We start from the raw sequence: 24,122 nt of genomic DNA on the forward strand, positions 1-24,122 counted from the left end.
CAACCGGTTCGACGAGAAACATATATACATAGAGATTGGCAGCTCTTCCAATTTTGCTATCGGCAGATGTACCTCTGTATGTGCTTGGGTTTTTTTAGATAAACTCTTAAATAGTTGAATATAAAAGAATAACTTTGGTATGTTGTAAAAGTTCAATAATTTTCAGATGGTTTGAGTACGATATCGGATAGAAAAAATAATATTTTAACTTCTTTATTGATAAAACAAAACGCACTTCCGGTTTTGAATGCCTGATTTTCGAAAAACCAGGTAAAATTGCTTATTTTCGTGCTTTCAAAAATCATATTAAATAACATCAATCGGGAAAACTGATCACATCAAACCATTATGTAATGTTTAAACTTTATGTTGGTTCAAAAATATCATGTTTAAAAGAATACACTTTAAAGTAGTTAGCCAAGGCAAAATGCCTATAAACCGGAGGTCCCTCTGCCTGTCAACAAAGACAAATAAGGAGTTTCCAATCTCTATGTATATATGTTTCTGGTTCGACCGTTTGTAAAAGTCATTATTCAAGTATAAATTCTGACGGACCTGCAGTTTATGATACAAGCCTGTGAGCGATTTGTTGAGGAACGTCTGAAAACAAAATTAAATCACCAGGTTCTTTTTTAATTCATAAAGGAACAACTAGGTCCAACAAGTCAAACCGCATAATCTAAAACGGATAAGGACACAGTATTACATATATATAGAGAGAAATCTATAGAGTTAAACGTCTGTCAATTACTGTCAAATTGCTGTTAACTAATACCAAACTGAACAGATACATTGAAAGTAATTAAAGAAAATAAATGTGCGCTTCTGTTTTTGTTTTATTTTATATTTACAATATAGATTTGATATAGACCTGAATATGTTAACATTAAAAAATAGTAATTAATGGTTGCAAGGATTTATAAGTGATGATGGATGTAATCGTATATTGACAGATAAGGGTAAAATTCTGTGATTAAAACTAATATATCGTATCTTACAAAATACCTGGGTGTGTATTATTGTTTGGTTTTGCGAGATGTGTGTATAAGTAAGTTTAAAATGCATATTTTTACTTAATGCAGCCTTGTGTCCTTATCAGATAAGCTCCAAAATACTACAATAAAAGTAAAACATACCACTTTACCAGTCGGTTCCGCTAACTAATAAATATAATATCCCTTATAAATATATAAAAAAATGTCCAAGAATTCACATTAAAATCACATCTTAATTACCTCAAACATACATATACATAAATAATCATAAACTCTGTTTCGCCGAGTACACATGATGTACATGCACGAGCACAATAATGCGTTGGGTTTTCTTAGTTTGGTTTTATAATAATAATAAGTAGGATATCTTGTGTAATGGATTACATATAAAATAGATATACAGTAAAACCATTTTGTTGTGAGGGCACTGGGGAAACACTCAATTGTTTTACTGGTCTTTACTTTCTCAAAATGAAATTGATAATATCATCATTTTCATAATAAATATTATATATGAGGACGATATTGAAATACACATTTTATGGTAAGTTAAAGTAAGATATATCATTTTGAATATATAGATTATTGTAATATCAAGGACGGAAATGAGTCTCACTTATAAATCCTTGGTAATACATTTACATGTATTAGTGTTTCGTTTATCATTAAACAGAGGAGAACCCGAGAGGATAGCATTAACATGTTATAAAAGTAGTCAAAATTCTTGTACTAAAACATATTTCGCACTAACTTGAGCGAATAGAACAGCTTCTAAACTACATATTTATTTGAGTTTAAGCTTAAATTTATCATTCTTTTTCCGTCACAGATCAACTTTAATTCGTTGACGATTGGCCGTTTGTAACTTCTATTTTTAAATAGTTCAAATGTTTATCTTTATGTTGATACCAAATTTAATTTATTCCATCACACTTAACTATTTTTATTTTTTTTTAAATCACGATAATATGTTCAGTAAAATGACACGAAAACCTATTTGACCTACTTTTTTTCAAAGGGCTGTGTTTATTGTAAAATATCATATAAATTCACTTAAAGCTTATTTATTTAAAGTGTTGTGGACCAAAGCTTATTTACAACTCGCTATTTTTTCACGATAATATGTCGCCAGCCAGTTAGTCGTATAGGTCAATTAGCATTCCATTGCGCGAAATCCTTGCCCGAACGCGCCTACTTTGTTTTTATATTTCAAGTAGAACGCGCCTTTAGTTTTATTTCATTTCTTAAATTGATTAGCTTTTAGCCTAGTTATATTTTAGCTATGTGGCTATTTTTATGTTTTAGTTGTTGTGAAGTTATATATTAAAAAAGATAGAAAAAATTGATATTTCAAAAAGTATTTCGAAAACTTTTGGTCATGTGACCCACACTTCATTCCAAAATGGCGGATGGTTTATTTTGACAATCTGTCTGTCGCCCGGGGGTTGAATACATGGTATAAACAACATACATGTAGACTCCGTCTGTTCTCGTCTGTTCAGACTCGCCACTAGACTAACAATGAATATGGAAAGGAAGAGATCGGACGATATTGTGTCTCTTGATTCGTGGAACGACGCCATCTCCACACCTGAGAGTGAATCACCGAGGTCCCAAGCGGATGCATTCATGGAGGACGCTAGCTGTGGCAAAACGTACGGTAAAAAACGGTCTTCTGGGCGGAGGAACCATCGTAGTAGATCACATAGTGATCGTGACAGAGATCAAATTAAACAATCGGATCCTGTGATACTCAGTCCCTCAAAGTTTTTAGACCGACAAAGTAATATAGGAAGTGGGACAACATGGACAGGTGTTATTGAATCACATGAACAGGATGTATTTGAGAACAGGTTAGAACGAGAGACGCTAACGGGTACAGGTGCAAGAACTAAACAAGAAAATGAATTCGGTAAAACGTACCCCAAACAAAATCGCTTTGGGAGCTCAAGTGAAGATCAAAGACAAGCAAAGATTGTGCAAGGTAGAATTGGGGAGTTAGAAGATGACCAAGCTAAAAATACTTGTCAAAGACACAAATCAAAGAAATCAAGCTGTCATCAGCAAAACCAAAAACATAACCCTAATTCACAACAGTGTGAGCGTTGTCAACAACAGCAGTCTGTCAATCCCCAAGTGATGTCGCAGTCATGGCAGACACAGCCTCATCAGTACCAACCTCAACACCACCCACGGACACGTCACCATCAACAAAAACACTGGATGGGCCATGAACGACTGTCCAACGCTCTAAAGTATCCGTCAACAGCCACATATCCTCCCTCATCCAGAAATGTATCCCAGTCCTCCCAGAATGATGAAGACATCGACCAAAGTGAAAAAGTGAAAAACAAAATACTCTCAGTTTGGAACAATGTTAGATATGGTATGAATAAACATCATAGAGTGATATTTTTAATATTCAGCTTTAATATTATATATTAAAACATTTAGAGCATGTATATCATGAGAATCAATTCAGTGGATTTAGCTGTAAATCAATAAAATTTCAAATTCAGTCAATGAATCAATTAGAGCATGTCATTTATATCCAGTAGACTAATTGGGTTATCCTTTTACAGTCAGTTCTTAACTTGTATGTAATTAATACCTCTCCTTAATTTGAATGGTCAGTGCTTTTTAATTGATGAATTATGATAATTCTGTGATATTCAGTTAATATATAAAATACATGTACCATTTTGTTTTCTAGGTTGGACACTGAAAACAAAAACAAATTTTAAATGTGACAGTCCCATATTTCTGCTTGGACAGTGTTACCATATCAGACCAAGTGGTAAGTGAATAAAAACAGAAACCAAGGTTACCGGTATTTATATATAACATGTAGGTGTATTATTTTAAGTATATAGGCTATACAAATTTAGTTTTTTATTTGTTGGTCATGGGCTTAAAACAATTAATCACATAACTGGCCCATACAGCCATGTCATAAATATTGTAAATTTATATGTAATAACACTACATAATGTAACATGTAGTTTTGATGTCATAATCTATATATGATGTCTCAGTAGACAGAAAGTCACATCCTAGCCAGATTTCTACTGTTTTATATAGACAAAATTCAAAGTTTCATTTCTATTTCTATTAATAAAAGTTATGTAATGAATAGAATCTTACACTTGTGACTATGAAATATGAAATTTATCAAACTCGTTTAATAATTTTATTTGTCGTTTGCCTAAGATAATTTTTAGGTCATCTGACCCGAAGGGTCAGGATGACCTATAGTCATCATGTTTCGTCCGTCGTCGTGCGCCGTCCGCCGTGCGCCGTCCGCCGTGCGTTAACTTTTCACATTTTGAACTTCTTCTCAAGTTTGACCAGTGGGATTGAGCTGAAACTTACCTGAAATGATCCTGAGATGGTCCCGACAAAGTGTTGTTATTTTTCGGGTTGATCCGAAATCCAAGATGGCCGCCACAGCCGCCATCTTGAAAACACATTTTGAACTTCTTCTCAAGTTCTACCGGTGCGATTTGGCTGAAACTTACCTGAAATGATCCTGAGATGGTCCTGACAAAGTGTTGTTATTTTTCGGGTTGATCCGAAATCCAAGATGGCCGCCACAGCCGCCATCTTGAAAACACATTTTGAACTTCTTCTCAAGTTCTACCGGTGCGATTTGGCTGAAACTTGCATGAAATGATCCTGACATGGTCCCGACAAAGTGATGTTATTTTTTAGGTCGATCCGAAATCCAAGATGGCCGCCACAGCTGCCATCTTGAAAACACATTTTGAACTTCTTCTCAAGTTCTACCGGTGCGATTTGGCTGAAACTTGCATGAAATGATCCTGACATGGTCCCGACAAAGTGTTGTTATTTTTCGAGTCGAACCGAAATCCAAGATGGCCGCCACAGCCGCCATCTTGAAAACACATTTTGAACTTCTTCTCAAGTTCTACCGGTGCAATTTGGCTGAAACTTGCATGAAATGATCCTGACATGGTCCCGACAAAGTGTTGTTATTTTTCGGGTCGATCTGAAATCCAAGATGGCAGCCACAGCCGCCATCTTGAAAACACATTTTGAACTTCTTCTCAAGTTCTAACGGTACGATTTGGCTGAAACTTGCATGAAATGATCTTGACATGGTCCCGACAAAGTGTTGTTATTTTTCAGGTCAATCCGCAATCTAAGATGGCCGTCTCAGCCGCCATCTTGAAAACACATTTTGAACTTCTTCTCAAGTTCTACCGAAGGGATTTGGCTGAAACTTGCATGAAATGATCCTGACATGGTCCCGACAAAGTGTTGTCATTTTTCAGGTCGATCTGAAATCCAAGATGGCCGCCACAGCCGCCATCTTGAAAACACATTTTGAACTTCTTCTCAAGTTCTACCGGTGCGATTTGGCTGAAACTTGCATGAAATGATCCTGACATGGTCCCGACAAAGTGTTGTTATTTTTCAGGTCAATCAAAAATCCAAGATGGCCGCCACAGCCGCCATCTTGAAAACACATTTTGAACTTCTTCTCAAGTTCTACCTGTGGGATTTTGCTGAAACTTGCATGAAATGATCCTGACATGGTCCCGACAAAGTGTTGTTATTTTTCGGGTCGATCTGAAATCCAAGATGGCAGCCACAGTCTCCATCTTGAAAACACATTTTGAACTTCTTCTTTGAAGTTCTACTGGTGTAATTTGGCTGAAACTTGCATGAAATGATCCTGACATGGTCCCGACAAAGTGTTGTTATTTTTCGGGTCAATCCGAAATCCAAGATGGCGGTCACAGCCGCCATCTTGAAAACACATTTTTAACTTCTCCTCAAGTTCTACCGGTGCGATTTGGCTGAAACTTGCATGAAATGATCCTGACATGGTCCCGACAAAGTATTGTTACATCTCTGGTTGATCCCAAATCGAAGATGACTACCATGACACTATATATCTAATTAATTTCCTATATTTAAAGGCCCTTGGGCCTCTTGTTTGAAATAAAATTTGTTAAAAGAAATTGAAAATGATCCTGACTTGATCCTGACAAAGTGACACCATATATATTTAATTTTACTATTGTCAAGGTAGTCAGATGACCGTTAAGGCCCTTTGGGCCTCTTGTTGTTAAAAAATCCTACTTTCCTACCCAAATGATTAAAGTGAATAGTCGGGCAAAGAAAACCAGTCTAAATGCCTTCATTGGCCTTCCAAAAGTTCTCACATATTAATACGACGGTCAAGTTCTGCTTAGTTTCCCAGTTCTGACCATTAAAGTAAAGAAAAGTTGAAAGCATTGAAAGCAAGGCTGCGTGGAAATGTAACCACGGACATAGTGAGCCGGGAGGACGTTTTAGAATTTTCATACTTTAAATTAATTTCTTCGAACGCAGACAGATTTTGACGAGAGATTTTATTTTTCCATTTCATAAGAAATTTTACTGGATACATTCACACCATTTTTACCGACTTTAGCCATCCTTGCCCGACTGTTCACTTTAATACATTGCGCTGTGGACAAGAAAACAAGCATTTTTCTCAGAATGGCCTTGATAGCTTGTATTGATACATTTGTGTTAAAATTACTACAAACAAATTTTACATATGAAGTGATTAACATCATTAAAGCATGCTAATCCTTTGGATTCCCTTGTTCCAGATGATGCTCCAGTTCCTGGAGAGAAAAGATGTATGGTTCCTACGGTGGAGAAGTTTAAGCAGGATTTCTCCAGTCAGCTTTGGTTCACCTACCGTCAGGACTTCCCAGCCATTACTGGTACCAAGCTCACCTCAGACTGTGGCTGGGGGTGTATGTTGAGGAGTGGCCAGATGATGGTTGCCAGAGCTTTTGTTAACCACTTCCTTGGCAGAGGTAAACTACTCAACGATGTATATGTTGATAATCTGACATCTTTATTTGCAGATACAAAAATGTGTACATTATTATATGTTGGTAGATCCGGCCTTTGGCTGCCACTTGCTGAAGTGTTAATTGAGCTCCATTGTGCTGCTAAATATTTGTCTATTTTCATTGTCCCATATTACTGTTCGTATGATATTATGTAATCGTGTTCATTCTGTGTGTCTTGGTAGGGGCAGACTGTCTTGAAAATTTGACATTTTTTGTTCACACAATTAGAATTACTTCTCTGTCCCTTGTTTAAATATATTCTACTGCTTAGGTATCTCTGAAATCATAATTTTATCAGTTTTGATCAGTTTAATTAGTATAAAAAAGAGACATCAGAATAACAAATATTACCCATGAAATATTTAAGTCTAACAAGATTGTATTAACCCTAACTAACAATTTTATATGCTTTGATAGTAAGGCATTCAATATAATGTATGTATTAATTACATATAGTAGATCAGGATTTGCATATTAAGTATTAGTGTAGATATTTATATTACAAAGTTATTTGTTCTGCTTGAATTATACCTCTGAGGCATAGCTAGAAACATTTGTACAACTTATTTGTAGATTGGAATGTGTTCAGAGACCAGTCAGTTGGAGAAGAAACATTTAGAAAACAAATAATTCGTTGGTTTGGAGATTTCCCAAGTGAACAATCTCCATTTTCCATCCACCACCTAGCAGAGATAGGAAAGAAGCTGGGTAAAGACCCAGGGGACTGGTATGGACCGTCATCTGTAGCACACATCCTCAGGTGAGGTGATCTTCTGTTCATAGTGAAACATATATTGGTAGGTTTATTTGTCTTTCATAAAATTGTGAATATTTAATAAATCATAAGTGTCTTACTGTATTCAACCAATACACATCCATGCATTATGCACAAAAACTCATTGCACAATTGATTATAAACCATATCTATTTGAAAAAGAAAGAAAACAAATAAACAGAATGGTATTCATATACAGTGTATATTAATTAGCCTACACTTGATAAAGAAGTCAATGTAATTGAACATGAGACCATGAAAAGAAAAGAGGGGAAGTGTCTAATTAAAACATTATACAACAATTAAACATTTTGAATCTATGGATGAGAAGAATATAAATCGAAATTTAGATAGTGATATATAATTGTGTGTTACAGGGATGCCATACTTCGAGGATACTCAGCCCAGCCAGTCCTGGCTGATATCTGTATATATGTGGCACAGGACAGTACAGGTAAAGCAACCTCATGTATCCATAGCAGCGTTCTAAATTAACGCCTGTCCGTCTGTCCATCTGCCTGTCACCGACAGCTTTATAGTCGGGCAGAATTTTTTTCCATGTAGCTGGTCCTTTGACCGGGAACTTTTGGGCTAGATAGAGGATATACAAAACAAAAATGGCAGTAGAATTGTAGAAAGGTTGAAGGTCAGATTGTACAAAACAAATTTTCGTAGTATTCTGGTTTTCAGTTAACTTTGTTGAGAGACTAAGATACTTATCCAGATATGCAGATATATTTTGTTAGTAAAACTTTTACTTTGTTAGTAATTATATAAACTACAAGGATAAAATATAACCTTGTAAGGACCAGTAACATTCAGTCAGGACCAGTAAATTTTAGGGTCCTTAGGACCAGCAGGAAAAAATCCTATAGGGAGAACACTGATCCATATCATATAGTGTCAAAATTATTAGATATGGTATGTTTTTAATTTCTTACCACATTGAAATAGTATTAAGTGGGGGAAAAACAGTAAAAAAAAATAGATACATTACCATAAAATTGTTATGAATTATTATATCAAAGTTACCTATAAATGTTATGAAAAGATATGTAGATTGATAAATACTTATCATTTTCTTTTAAAATGTAAATCATGGACTTGAGGTTACATTGTAAGAATTAGTATTGAATGTTCTTTATATTGTTGTCCCCAGTGTACAAAAAGGACATTTATGACATGTGTAGTAAAAGACCAAGATCTGTTACTAAACTGACAAGCTCAACAGAATCTGAGACAGATGGAGTGAAAAGTAACTCAGAAAAAGAGACTGAGGAATGGAGACGGGCAGTGATTATATTGGTACCGATACGTCTGGGCAGTGAGGAGATGAACCCTGTATATGGACCCTGTATCAAAAGTCTACTAGCCCAGGATAACTGTATTGGTATAATAGGTGGCAAACCTAAACACTCGCTCTACTTCATAGGGTTTCAGGGTAAGTAAGGCATATTGACAAAACACGAGATTAGTCATCGTTAGAGACCCATATGGTTGATCACTGATCAGTGTAGCATGGTGCAATCAACTGTGGATCTGTGACAATGGAGGTTAGGATAAGGAACAAAAAATGTTTGTGTTTATGTTAAGGTATCCTTCAATACCTGAACACTCACATACACATAGTATTAAAATGTCATCACTAATTAAAAATAATAACGTTTATTAATTATCATAATTGGTATTAACAATAAAATGTTCTGTCTAGATGACTCCTATTGTCTTTGGTTTGCACCAGAAGATACAATTTTTGTATCTCAGATTTCCTATATGTTTTGTGTTTGTTACAGAGGATAAACTGATCTACCTGGACCCTCACTACTGCCAGGATGTGGTCGACACTAGAGAGAGAAACTTCCCAGTACAGGTATGAATATCTAAAACTGAATTTACAGTCCTCCGAGATATCAAAAATTATTTTTGAAACTATCTAATAAGTATAATTACAATCCAGATATGGAACTAAAAGTTCTCTAAAACTATGTTCATTTGTTCTTCTGAACACTTCTCGATTTTACAGACCAGCACAACACTAAATAATTTGCATAATGCAGTCACGATATATAAAATCAAGAAGTATTTCGAGAAAAAAATGGACATGGTCGTGGTGGTTTAAGCAAGTGATCTACACAATGTTGAAATGGAGTTTCTACAAAGTTCGAGACATGACACCTCCAAAGCAGATTATTGATGAACACAGTTATGGCTACTGTTGTGTACCTAGCATATTTTTCGTAAATTTCCATCAGGTCATAACTTAGTCAATACTTGGCCAATTTTGTTCATCAAGCACTCATTGGAAAGATAAATTAATTCTCTTTAAGGTAAGATATGCATCACTGGTGTATAGAGCCCGTTTATTAAAAAAATCATGGTTTGTAAAAAAATAGGTTTATTTTTTCTCTACCGCCGACTTCATACCCTTGATACAATAATATATACATATACTGTTGGCAAAAAATTTGTACCAGGTCCCTCTCATAGTAAGGTGTAATTGTTCATCCTAAAATAATGTTCAAAAGTTTTTAAGTTTCCTGTATTAGTTATCTATTATGTTCAGTTGATTTTGTTTCCTGTATTAAGTTGAATCACTGGAAACATATTTTCAATTATTGGTGATTTTGTTCCATTGACATGTATTAGCAGTCTGACTGTCTGTTATGTTGAATCATCAGAAACATATTTTCAATCATTGGTCATTTTGTTTTGTAGTCTTACCATTGTTTGTCTCCAAGAAAAGTTGCTTTGTCAAAGATGGACCCTAGCTGTACTGTAGGTTTCTACTGTAAAACCAAGAATGAATTTGAGACCTTTGTTTCACAGTCTGAAGCAGTAAGTATCGAATACCATTTTGAGGGACATTGATGTGGCTACAAAAATTTCAATTGTGAAGAAATAACCAGCTTTGCATTATATATGACTGTAATTAAAACGGCAATGTGAAAATAAATCGCCATAGAAAAAATACTGCCTAGAAATTAGCATGAAAATGCTATACAGTATTAACACGCCATGGAAGGAAGTTGATATACAGTAATATCTTGCATTAATCAGTCTGTAAGCTAGTTTTGACTATGCTAAAAAAAAATATATATGTAAGTCTACAAGTTAAAAATGAAGTATTGACTCGTAAGTCTATACATGTATATTCATAGAACGAATATACGTACCCGGCCTACTATACCTTTCGGCCGGGTACGAATTGGTCCCTATGTGTCGTAGTGGAGCACTGCCTCCGAAAATCACTCGGGCATAGTTTTCTATACTTTTTTTGTAGGTTTCCAATTATTTTATGCATATACATGCATCTACATGTTATTTTTGTCCAAAACAAACTATTTTTGTCCAAAACAAACATAACTACCATTCTTAATATCTACCGTACCACTCACAAGACGTCAAATGCACAATTTGTGGACTTGCTGTATAAATTCCCTTCAGAAAGACCTTCATATGTATTATGTAAAAAAATAATGCCTCGATGAGAATTTGATATTTTATGTGGTTCAGTTTTATTGCCTAGTAGGTAAGCGATATCAAACAAGTATGATAAAAATGCAAACAAACGTTTTATAATGGTTTGCAGAACCATTACTTTGCTCCATTAGCAGTAATAGGCACCAATTGTAGCTCTAAAGACGACACCATTTTCTGTCAAAAAGTCTTTTGAGCTACAATATTGCAGCTAGTATATTCAATAAAGGTGTTGTTACATTATTAGGAAATCGTTATTGTAGGTAAATTTTATCTGTTTCTCTTTTACACAGATGGTGTCACCACCAAAACAGAAACTGTCATACCCCATGTTTGTATTCAATGAAGGGAGTGGTTCAGAACTGAACCTAGACAGCCTGAGTCTGGAGGAAGACAAACTGTTACGCATACGACACATCAAAACTGATCAGTACGGACGTATACGTTCATCAACAGTAGATTCTGAAGAGTTTGTAGTGTTGTAGACCCAAGACACCATTACAATATTTCAATATGATTAACAATCTTTTAAATCATTTTTCTTCAGATTGATACTTTTGAAGATGCAGTTTTAGTTTGAAAATTCTCTCTGAAATGTTATTCATTAACTTTCATAGGTTTATATAAATGTGGAAATAAGGAAATATCACTAAAAAAAATCCATCTATCATCCATGATTGTGCATTCACATAAATGCTACTTCTCAGAAAAAACTTTACAGATTTTGTCTATTGTAAACCAAGTTCAGTTATATATAATGACCTTTTATGTTGATACAAGACATGAACAGTGACAAACTTTACTTTAGAAATTAACATGGATAAATTTACATTTACACAAAGCAATGTGGGAGAACCAATAGGTAGGATATTTTGGGATGTATTGGGACATATATCCAGTGTATATATACGTGGAATGAGATTAGGATGATGAGGATTGCAATAAATGCTAAGTACAGCGCTACATAAATTAACATTATAGAAGGGCAGGATATCATGTTTTCTTAAGGATATCTTATCAATAAATGAAAAAGATTACCTATATTGAAACTCAAAACTCAAAGCAGCTTTTTGAAATAAAGATTTTTCTTCTTTTTTTTTTTCTTTCTTTTTTTTTTTTTTTGTGTTATGTACAACTAAGCTACAATCAGTTTAAGTAATGTCCATTAGAAAAAAAAATTAGAGAAGAAATGAAATTCTAGTACATACGAATAAAAGCCTAATTATTATCAGAAACCCACATATCTGTTTTATGACAAGAGCAAATTATCATGGATTGGTCAGACTACTGGTAAATATTACTGATATTGGACTTTCTTTACATTTGATAAACATAATACAGCGTATTACATATGTTGTTGTTGCACATTACCTGGTACTAAAGGTAATTGAATGATTTCTTTTAACTTAGAAGTTTTTATGATTTATGAATACCTAAATTAGGTACAATGCAAGTTAAATTGATTTATTTGATATACTATACAGCACTTTGAATTTGTGGGGTCGATATTTCTCGGTTTACTGCTCTGGGCATATTCGTGGAGTTTAAATTTTGTAGTTCACCATTTCCTATAATTCCTTGAACCACTGTACATGTTCTTAGGTGAAGTTCAGAATATTTCGCTTTCGTTTAGAATTGTGTATTTCTGTGCAACGTGAATGTAACGAAAAATAAACACCTGCAAAATTTAACCACTGTACAGTATTGGTATGATAATGTAATAGGTAGATTTATATTTTGTTATATTTTCATCCGATATTATTGTAGAGTGTCCTAGGGATACTGACTATAAATAGCTACTTTTTTATGTAGCACTTATTTATTATTTATTGTATTTATATAATGAAAGTGAAAGTTTTTTATTTTAATGTTATTTATGATAATTTACTTTGATGTTAATGAAAATTCAATTTGTTATGAATCAAATAAACAAAATGTTGGATCTTAGAAATTCTTCAGTTTTCTATAAAATTTGAGTTAAAGAACGCATGAATGATTTCCAATAAATAATTAATATTATACTATGTCTTGAATGGTCTTGATCAATGATAGAATGACATCTCAAAAAACAAGAGGCTATTGAGTTTTATCTTGATTTATAGTTATAGCCACGCCATGAAATTTGGGAGATATATTGCTTCTCATGGCATGGAGGTACATTGTAGCACATTAAACCTCTTGCTGACGTTTCTAGTTGTAACTAACTTGTCCTGTTGTGAATTAAAAACCAGATATGGCATCATCATCATACTGGTCAGGAACAAAATTGTATTGACTTAGACAGTAATTGTGACAGGCTACAACTTGTTACCATCCAAGAATTCTTCTCAAATGCATAATACCTTTATTTTTAGGCCACCATCTCAGATGGTGGGCGATTGAAATCACCTTTCATCTGTGGTCCGTCCCTCCTTCCGTCCGTCCGTTAACAATTTTTGTTATCGTTTTTTTCAGGAAGTATTGAAGAGATCTGTCTAAAAATTTCATATATAAGTTTCCCTAGGGGCCTAGTTGTGCATATTGTCTTTTTGGACCGATTAGTCAACAAGATGGCTGCCAGGCAGCTATCTTGGATTTTGATAGTTAAAGTTTGTTATCACAATTTTTCAGAAAGTATTGAAGGGATCTGTCTCAAATTTCATATGTAGGTTCCCCTTGGGCCCTAGTTGTGCATATTGTCTTTTGGGACCGATTAGTCAACAAGATGGCCACAAGGCAGCCATCTTGGATTTTGATAGATGAAGATTGTTACTGCTATTTCTCAGAAAGTACTGAAGTGATCTGTCTCAAATTTTATATGTAGTATGTTTGAAAAAGTTTGAAAAGCAGAGAAAAGATCCCTCTTTGCATTGTCAGACATAGATAATTCTTTGGTGGGTGCCAAGATCCCTCTTGTTATTAATTCACATGATTTATGAAACACTAAAAAAGAACTTCAAACGTAGCATATGGTCTATCTAGGTTTCAAAGGGGCTAGCACCGCTAGCAATTAGAACACACACTGACTTTCAATCATGAGAACAATATATTAAGTTTGTTTCTGATTGAACAGTATCAAAAGTGACATTTTATCATGACTTTAAGTCTGTTTCTGTATCAAATTTTTGAGTACTTCATTTTAGTCTAAATTAAAGAAGAATATTTTACGTTGAAAGGATTGATAGCTTGACACCATCGACTTGTTAAATTTGCTATCAATTGATGGAATTGAGAGGCATAAAATTGTAATACATTGAAAGCCAGATGTATTGTTACACCTCTAGTTACAGTGTTCACAAAAAAGTTCAGGCACAGCAGATACTATAAATCAACTCACTTTGTAGCTGCTAATTTTCATAATTCCCATTTCAAATTCCTGTTAATTTACCAATCGCCAGCTCAAATCATTTGGATAGTGGATACTGCATGTGACATTGTATTTTATATGGTGTATACTTCAATGTTTGTTGTGACATTGAATTAGCACATGTGTATTTACAAGCACGAGGCAAGGCTAAATACTGCCTGATAATCAGGCAATATAAATGCTGTACTGGTAGATTTTAATTTGTTGAGAAAACTTTTCGCGAATTTACTGTGATTGCGAAATTTGCGAGAGCAAATCACACATGAAAGAAATATGGTTTACAGTAGCACAATGTGCTAGAGATAAAAATGGAAAATGTATTGTAATAGGTCACCATTGACCTTTTGAGTATTAAACGTCAAACAAAAGAAACCTTGATATTTATATAATTACTTTATTTTTTAATGCAGGACCCATTATTGTACAAAATTAATATTACTCAGTTTAATTTTAAATCTGCAGTTTATTGTTATTTACACAAAGAAAGACAAAGAATCCATAAACACCACACTCCTCAGGATTCGTAATACTCTACATGCTCTTTGCCCTTCGGTTTCATTACTGTTTTATCATGAAGGTTCACTATCCATCCTGGAGCAAGCCCATAGAAAATTTGGCGTGGATCTTTTCTTGTAGATAACATAGGAAATTTCTCGTCATTTGTGATATCTGGCAATTCATATCCATACTTTTGAGCAAGTTCTATGCGAGCATCCTTGATCTTTTCAGGGTCAGCTAAATATCCTCGGTTTCTGGCATCAGTGTAATATTTGAATACGTCAGTAGGTGGTATCTTACATTTGGGTATGGGCAGTCCTTTCATAAAGAATGTCTTTGGTGCTACAGCAGCCATCAGAGACGGTCTATCGAAGAAGCGTGTTGTGATTGTTCCTCCATTTCTTTCAATGGCTGCAATTGTGAGTTCGTCCGCCCACTGGACTTCAATGTTAATCTGAGCAGCAAACGTGTCGGCTCCCTATTTTTGAACAGAAAATAATTCATCGATTGTAATGACTCAGGCTGTCAAACATAGCTCATTTACATAACATGATACATTGTCCACTACCATCTCTTGTTAACAATTACACTAGTGATTACTAATGATTTAATGCAAAAATATTAAATTTCATCAATGATCTCACTGAATTAAGATGCTTGAATGCATTGACTATAAAAACAGTTCCTAACAATATTGATCAAAACAAAACATTTGAATCTCAAAAATCTAGAAAACTAAATATGAAGCACAAAATAAATTCTAGTTTCTGCTTCCTACCTCTTCTGTTAGGTGGATGCCAAATTGTTTCTGTTCTGGAATGACCCTAACCAGGCCAGTGTTACATATTGACGTCAGGTCAATTGGTTCATTTTTGTCGACACGGTTCAAGTCTACCATACGCTGTAGTTGGACCAACGATACTGGTACATATTCTTTACGTAAACTGTAACAGAATGAAATCTCTCAATAACATAATCTCTTTTAAGAGATATGACTAAATCATCTTTGCTAATACATGTATGTATAACATTATCAAATCTCTATAAATCTCTTAAACTAGCATATTTGGCCAAATTAGACAGAATCCTGATTATATAGGTTTTGATAACTACCAGTATAATACTGGTACAATACTTGTAGTTATTAAACTTACCCATATGAATAATCAGAAACTCCAAAACTAAACCTGTCGTCCAGGAGACCAAATTATTTTATCCCATAATTATGCATGTTTCACAATGGAAAACCAATGTGATAAATCCCATAGCAGTTGGTTATCATTTATATATATGTTTACACACTCCAGTGTGTAAACACCTATGACGCCTCTGATTGGTCAACTCTAAGATCTCTTGATTTCAATTGGCTCTCAAGTTCGGGCTACTTTTCTTAGCGCATTTTCTTTTAAATAGCATTGTTTTTACTGTTTAACAGGTAGTTGCTTATTCAAATTTTTAAACAATAGAATATTGGCTCTCAATTTAGGCACGATATTTTATGGCCGAAAGATATTACTACACATTGTATGGTGGTAAGTTTCACCCCCGTATAAATGAACAAGTTAAAGTTATGGGATAAATAATTTCCCCAACGAGTGACTGTTGTTTATCATGTTTATCTAAACTCTCATTAGTTAATTTTTTAATTTTTAAAAGACACTCGCAAATTAAAGCTCGTGTCTTTTCAAAATTTTAAAATTAACTAACTCGAGTTTAGTAAACATGACAAACAACAGTCACACGTTGGGGAACCTCTATACCTCAACCCTAAACTCTCCCCTTGATTTAACAGAAGAAGTTCCAACATAGACATATCTACACTGTATAAGAATTATTGTTACCAAGGTTCAATGAAATCTATCCAGCAGTTAAGCTTAATCATTTTGTAACAACAAAGGCACAACTCGCAAAAGAAGAGACCAATGGGCCTTAAAGGGACATGAACCTTAAATAATTTGTTCTGTATGCTTAGATATGGTTTCCAGATGTTTATTGCATATTTTGTTACAATGATTGGTTATCTAAAATGACAGAAAAACGTGGGGAATACCTACCTCAAAAATAATAAAAATAGACTGTCATATTCTATTTTTGGAACACAAAACGAAAGCTGATCCAAATCGAGGTAACAATGAACAACAAACTTACTGACATGACAAGGAATATTAGTTTTCCACATTTTAAGATTATTTTCTTATTTACGATGGTTGACAAATGAAGTTTAAGCCATATTTGTTATTCAACAATTTGTATTTGGCGTCAGAATGATCAGTTAAAAATTCAAACGATACTTTTCATTCGACAGGGCACCGTGAAGCGAGGTTCCTGACTTATTGCACATAGGTATATCACGCAAGTATAAAGTGGGGAGTTGCTCCCGTCTCTTGCATTTCAGCGATCTATTTTTAGTTACCTACTTTCCCAATCGCGCAAGTTACCGACTCTTGACATACACTGTTTTCTATCGGAATTCGTTTGTGTTCGCTTCACCCACGTTTTTGACCCTTACGTTCATTTAATTTGTGCAGTGCATTGTGGGAGGTCACTAAAGTTCAACACTACATTACTATCGTTACAAAATTTGACGGGGCTGTTTCAAAATACAGAAAGATGGAATTTCCTTTATAATTATTTTATTTGACACATTTGCACAATAACTGATATATATTACTTAGTAAGGTATCAGGCCCTGATTTCTCGAAACACAAGTACAGACTTAAGTCAAAACTCAAGTTTTTCTCCTTATGGAACATGTCTTAAATATGTATTTTACTCAAATTTACATGGTTTATTTAGGTTCATGTCCCTTTAACGGTCACCTGTTATTTGATACATTTGAATCAAGCTGATTTTTAAGCTCGTTCAAGATCTATTTAATGTTAGTCTACATACAAAGTTTCAATAAGATTAGTTCATATTTACTTATCGTGTTCACAAGGACATGTATACGGACACCGGACAAAAGACTATCGCAATAACAAGGTGGAAGTATCTTAATATAGATAACACACATCTACACTGATTAAAAATTATTGCTGACAAGTTTTGTTGAAATCCTTCCAGTATTTAAGGTAAAGGGTTGATCGTTGTGCCTACAGGCAGATATGGACACTCTGAATCTAGTATCCTTCCCTATCTTCGTTACAGGAGGTAAAAGAAAGAAGGTAAAATTGCATGTACCGGTATTCAATCTGCTTAAAACAATATCTTTAATTACCAGTACACTCTGATAATCTACAGTATCAGAGTGTAATTTGAAGATCTGATTTTAATCAGATTGAAACGCATGCCAAAATAGGCAGGGATCTTTATTAGAAAAGGGCCTATTTGACAGGTTATATTGTATGATCTTAATTGAAGTAAAGCCATAACACAATTTAAACTTATAGTGCAAGTACCTGACTCATATTGTAGCAATCTAATTAAAATTAGACTTGTAATTCTGTTCCACTACGATACTCTACGTTACGCTCCAATACAAGATCTAACGATGCCCCGTTCGAGGTCACCTCAGCATGACCTCTGGCCTAAAATCGGAACATCTCGGGACGTATTATTTATCCGTTTACACTTCCGAATGAATCAACCACACCGAAGATTACGTAGACGACACCGTGATTGGCTAACCATAGGGGTCATGCTGAGGTGACCCCGAAAGGGGCATTGTTAGATCTTGTATTGGAGCATAACGTAGAGTATAGTATTGGAGTGGAATTACAAGTCTAATTTTAATTAGATTGGATATTGTAGTAAACCTGTATGTTACAAACATAGTTACATAACTTACTGATGTTTTTCGTAATATGGTTCCTTGGGGATCTGGAGGTAAAAGGGTGTGTTGTTACCCTCAAACCCTATTCTTGGTAAGGTCCCTCTAGCTCCTTGACCTTTGTCACCACGCCCACTGCCTCTTTTAGAACTTCTTCTACGAGTATCCTAATAACAAACAATTGTTGAGTTAGTTCTGGTGAAACAAGAATTAAAATTAACACTTGTAGCATGGGTCATTTTGAAGGATGCCCTTTGTCCATTGGTCCAAACTTTTATAAATGGCTTCTATTGAAAACCCAGTGTCTAAACTCCACTACTGTCTGTAGGCTGATTAACGTGGGTTACCAACGCAGTACATCATGAAACGGCATCAAATGAGTTACCACCGATCCTGCATGTATATTTGCCAGCACCCTGTTTGAGCGAGGTGTAACTCAAATGAATGTTGCTTGCACAGGAAATGAGTAGCCTTTATTATGGTCTTTATAACATATTTACACTTACGATCAGTTAGTAAACCTGACAGTAAAATCAGCAAAACCAACACATACAGCAGTGAATTACGCTCCATTAATAGATCTATATTAAGGACCCGTACAAAAGAAATGTAGTATTTTTACTAGATATATATTTCATGCATTTTTATTATTACTCAATTGTGTTTTGTGTATTGATTTTTCAATGATGTTAAATATTTCTTTAAATTTGGCAATGTATGTACAGAAATATTGTATAGTTTTCCGTGGCTTATTCCTTTATATATCTTATGTTACATAATCATATAAATTACGGTAGCGATATATTAAAAAGTGAGAATTTATTGACGTCAAGGTTTTGTATCACTTTAAGTTCTGGTTATCTTCCAATTTTCTTGACAGAGACGAAATTGATTACTGACCTGTCAAAATCGTAGTCGTTTCATCCAAAAAACACATATAGCTTTATGAACATGTATGGTGTGACGAAATGTCCTGTTCAGTTGCTGTAGCTAGATGTACAAATGAAGTACAGATAGTATAAAGGTCATCAGAACGTGACCTCTATTGGGTTGTTGTCATATTCTCTGTGAAACGCAGTGAGAATAATATCAGTATTTTGATCAAATTGATGGTAAATCAAGCGCACCTTGTTAGGAATCATAGACGTCTCGGCACTTGGTCACCTCGGCACTTTGATATTCAGCACTTGGTAATCTTGGCACTTTTATTTTCGGCATTTGGAATGTTCGACACTTTTTGAAGAGAATTCGGCACTTAGTTTTTTGAAATATAAAGTCTATCGCTGGACGAGAAATATTTACTTTCCTTCCTATAATTTTCTCCGAATTTATGAAACTGTTTGTGTCAGATGCACAGCAGTGACGACCGATTAAAGTTGTTAAAAAGTTGTTATATTTATATTTCAGTCATGATACAATAATTGTGGAACAAACATATTTCTAATTTATTAGCATTTAAACGTTTTAATATATTATTGATATTTTACTTACATATAATATTTAATGCATTTTGACTATTTTTCGATCGAATTTCACGGTTTGTTTTTCAAGAATTTTTCATAAATTCCGCGGTAATATAAGTGCCCTTTCATATGTGAATAGACGATCAAAATACAGTGTAACAGAACTTTGACGTCAATATCAAGTTCCACTGGCGATAAAAATGCATGCAACATAAATATCTCTTGAATAAGGCCACGGAAAATTATACATTCAATTATTACGGAATCTGCTAATATTATTTCTACGGTCAGAAGTAATTTGGTTAAAAAACGAACCGGTGACAATCAACTAAAATATGTTAAAATGCATGAAATATAGTAAAATGTTGGGAAATTCGATTTTACAATTAAAAGCAAATGTAAAGAATTGATTTCAACCGTGTTAAAGGCCCAATTTACGTAACTTTTCAGGTTTTGTTTTTGTGTTTTTGTTTTTTTTTGTTATCACAAACATTTACAAGAAAATTACCACGCTCTCTCTGTGTAAAATGTTGACTAAAGCCAGTTAAGTTGTTACTGAGACCAACTGTGAAGTTTTGAAGAAAAAAAAAAACCAATTAAACGTCGACGATTGATTGATTTTACAACATCTTTTGACTAAGTTGTATCAAGACACGGTCTGGACAAGAAAACAGTGCAATGAATAAAGTACGTGTCAGATTTTTTCGTACTGAATCTTGCTCTTGTTTTCATTCTCGGCTATTTTGTGCTGATAGGTTTGTCTTGGATTAAACTTGAATTTTACCTACAACTTTCTAATTTATCGTTTGCTTACTCTTCTGATAATCATGCTTATTACTAGAGTCAGAGATTTAAATTTCTGCTAGAGTATAATTTTCCAGTGCCATATGCCGCATTTAATCGCTGTTCCAACGAGTGTTACATGTATTTTTAGTAATTTGGTCAATTCAATATCGTAATATATTACGGGTAATTCACATGTACAGTAACCTAATAATTTATTTATAACTGAAAATACTGGATACAACATATTGAAGATATAGACGGTTGTACAACCTTATTTAAATATGATTTTCTTTCCCTGTAACAAATTTTATTGTGAACTAATAATTGGAAATTTTGTAACGAAAAAATATACATCAAATTTAAGTAGATGGTATTTATTTCTGGTTACCGGTATGCCAAAATACAAGGACAGTCCAACGTAAATGAACATGATTGCAAAACATAACTAAAGATTTCTTTATAGCAACATATTGCATATCATATGCTTCCTTTTGGTTACAGAAATAAATCTGAGCGTATTTCATCTGGAGCACAGATTCAGTAACCAATATAAGGAACACGCCTCGTCAATCAGTTGGTAATTATAATTGACCGACACATGAACATCGAGGCTAGTAGCCAATAATATGGTAGGGGCGGGGCCTCTGTAGTCACGTGCTTGTCAATTATACCCGGTCACGGCGACCGTCTCGCAAAAGCCATATTTCAGTGAAAGATTTATTACATAAAATTGCATGTGTCCGTGTCAAATACACTGCGCTTTAATCTTGTTGTTGGTATAAGCATGATAATCTTATAGCGATACGATGATCAATATGCTGCAAATATTCCAGTTATGAATAGTCTACTCTATTTATTTTAAAAACGCTGAAATTAAGAAATTGAAGCATTTTGCATTCTCTTACGGGATCGCGATTTAGACAATATTTTTTTAGTTCCTACACGCTTCAAAAGTCTGTCGACAGCATAATACATTCCATGCATCTTTTACCATTAAACACTGGCAGCTAGTTTATAAAGATTTTATTGCCGTAATAATTGTATGATATGAAAGACAACTGACGATCTTTACATAAACATAAAACGCAGTGAATTATGAACAGAGAACCCTTAAATACATTATCATTGTACCAGTCTACGGTACGTATGTGTTTATGAAACAACGTTGCTTAGAATAAAAAAAATTAAGAATTATTCAATATTCTTGTACGTGTATTTACATATATTTGTGTAACTCAAAATAAACAAGTGCCGCAAATTGTAATCAATCTTTTTTTTTTCAATTTATGTTCGTATTCTGTCAACATGTATAACTACAGAAGCATATACATAAGAAGGAATATTTTATATATCAAGGACTTATAAGTGAAACTTTATATACTGTTGACAAAATGTCGAACCGACAAGTGCCGAGATATCTGACAAAAGTGCCGAGGTGACCTCGGAAAAGTGCCGAAGTGACTCCAAGCCCAAGTGCCGAGGTCTCCAAGTGCCGAGATGTCCTGATACCCTTGTTAGCGCACCTTGGCATAGCCATAAACCGTTGATTCATTTCGCTCTCTGTCGATACAGCTCATTTATAAAAAAAACTTTGAACGTACCCGATGTGGTCTTGATCCAGGCATATCTTTTAAATTTCCCAGGGTTACCCTGGGAAATGTTCGTAGCAGTTTCAGAGCCTTTTCTGCGACCTTGCCGGACATGTTGAATTTATGGACCAGCCCAGTCAAACGCTTAGCTATCGGCAACAAATTCAAACTTTCTTTCGACTCCGCTGAACGACAGCGCATTTTGGAACTCTCTAATGTTTACATGTGATACCAAGCCTGAGCATGAACAGATGAAATAACCGAAATTTGCTTTGGACGGCGTAATCGGATGATACATAAAGATGGTTTTTAGTAAGTATTGTTCATATCTGATGGCGGTAACATAAAATGATCATACCGCATGTTTCATGTCGTCTGTTTTTAAAACGAGCATTTTCTAGAATTTTCTTCATGGTACTGAGTTCATGATGTACTTTAACTGTTACTCATCAACATTGTTTCTCTATTGTTACACTGTCATCAAACACGCTCTAATAATTAATATGTAAAACCATACATTCCGTAATATGGAATCAAATAACAGTACACTTAGATTAAACAGCACTGTGTTTAGATCTATACAGTTCTGTATGGGAGTGTTAGTATGTATATGTGGATTTATGAGTAGATAATCATAATCACTTTATGTACATAAAGCTCTCTTCATGATAAAATACTCAGCAACAACATCTTATTATATTCTTAGATTGGAATCTTACTTTAAGTTATTAACACTGCAGTTGCTGGAAAACAAGACCTAATTAGTTTCCTAAAATTGGAGATTTAGTTCCATATTGATCACCGTTGACCCTGTATAATCTCAGATGCGACAAAAATCAATTAGAAATGGTTAAGTGGAAGACAGCTAGTCTGAAGGTTCTGACTATCTGACCCACGTCACCCAGTAAACATTATGTTGGTTACTCGCACCTGCATAATCAACCTGACTTAAAATGTGCTGCCCGATATGTCGCTAACAAACGTAACACATAGAGGATTGATAAAATGAAATTTAATCTAAAATAGGCTTAGGTCAGTTGTAGGGATGCAAGAATCCATTTGCTTTATACAATAATAATAATTTCATTCCAGCAAAACACCCTTACAGCCAAGAACTGACGGATCAAATTATTTCTTCTCATGAATCATGATTAGAAAAACTGTCCTCTGCAACTGTTGAATGTGGACCCATTTTGATTATTGCTTTTCTCACATAATAACTCTAGTTTTTATTTTAGCATAACAATTCTTAGAAAGAATTTCATTGTGACAATATTTCCTTTCAGTAACAGAACATCTCATTAGGAAGCGAGCAGAGCATAACAATTTGGAGATATCAACATTGGAAGAAGTGTCATTACATCAACAGGACATTGAAAAGTAATTATTAAATTTTATGAGAATCATATCTGTAAACTGCTGTTTCATATAGAGAGTTCCATAATGTTACATTAAAAAAAACATTTTCACAATATATATTCTGGTTAAAATACTGAAACATATACAACAATTGTTAAACCAGTGTAGTTATGTCCCTCTGTCCGT

General features: G+C 34.3%; 2 protein-coding genes across 2 annotated transcripts in view; one reads left to right on the forward strand and one right to left on the reverse strand.

Annotated features, from left to right (window-relative positions):
• Positions 1-2,390: 2,390 nt before the first annotated feature.
• The window catches only part of LOC138326395 (uncharacterized), a 30,992-nt gene continuing 9,260 nt past the window's right edge, over positions 2,391-24,122 (forward strand). Inside the window, exons 1-11 of the mRNA XM_069272506.1 lie at positions 2,391-3,381; positions 3,709-3,792; positions 6,623-6,835; positions 7,448-7,634; positions 8,027-8,103; positions 8,809-9,090; positions 9,443-9,519; positions 10,365-10,484; positions 11,420-11,607; positions 11,969-11,988; positions 23,864-23,957. Coding sequence (XP_069128607.1) covers positions 2,517-3,381; positions 3,709-3,792; positions 6,623-6,835; positions 7,448-7,634; positions 8,027-8,103; positions 8,809-9,090; positions 9,443-9,519; positions 10,365-10,484; positions 11,420-11,607; positions 11,969-11,988; positions 23,864-23,957 — 2,207 coding nt within the window. The 5' untranslated portion in view covers positions 2,391-2,516. The remainder of the gene's footprint in view (positions 3,382-3,708; positions 3,793-6,622; positions 6,836-7,447; positions 7,635-8,026; positions 8,104-8,808; positions 9,091-9,442; positions 9,520-10,364; positions 10,485-11,419; positions 11,608-11,968; positions 11,989-23,863; positions 23,958-24,122) is intronic.
• On the reverse strand, positions 14,916-22,782 carry LOC138325317 (large ribosomal subunit protein uL15m-like). The gene is made up of 4 exons (XM_069270879.1): positions 22,590-22,782; positions 18,758-18,906; positions 15,749-15,914; positions 14,916-15,448 (listed from the first exon to the last, which is right to left on the reverse strand). The coding sequence occupies exons 1-4, from the start codon at positions 22,776-22,778 to the stop codon at positions 14,987-14,989; spliced, it is 966 nt and encodes a 321-aa protein (XP_069126980.1). The 5' UTR covers positions 22,779-22,782; the 3' UTR covers positions 14,916-14,986.

The sequence above is a fragment of the Argopecten irradians genome, chromosome 6 (genome assembly GCF_041381155.1).
Source record: "Argopecten irradians isolate NY chromosome 6, Ai_NY, whole genome shotgun sequence".
Taxonomy (NCBI): Eukaryota; Metazoa; Mollusca; class Bivalvia; order Pectinida; family Pectinidae; genus Argopecten; species Argopecten irradians.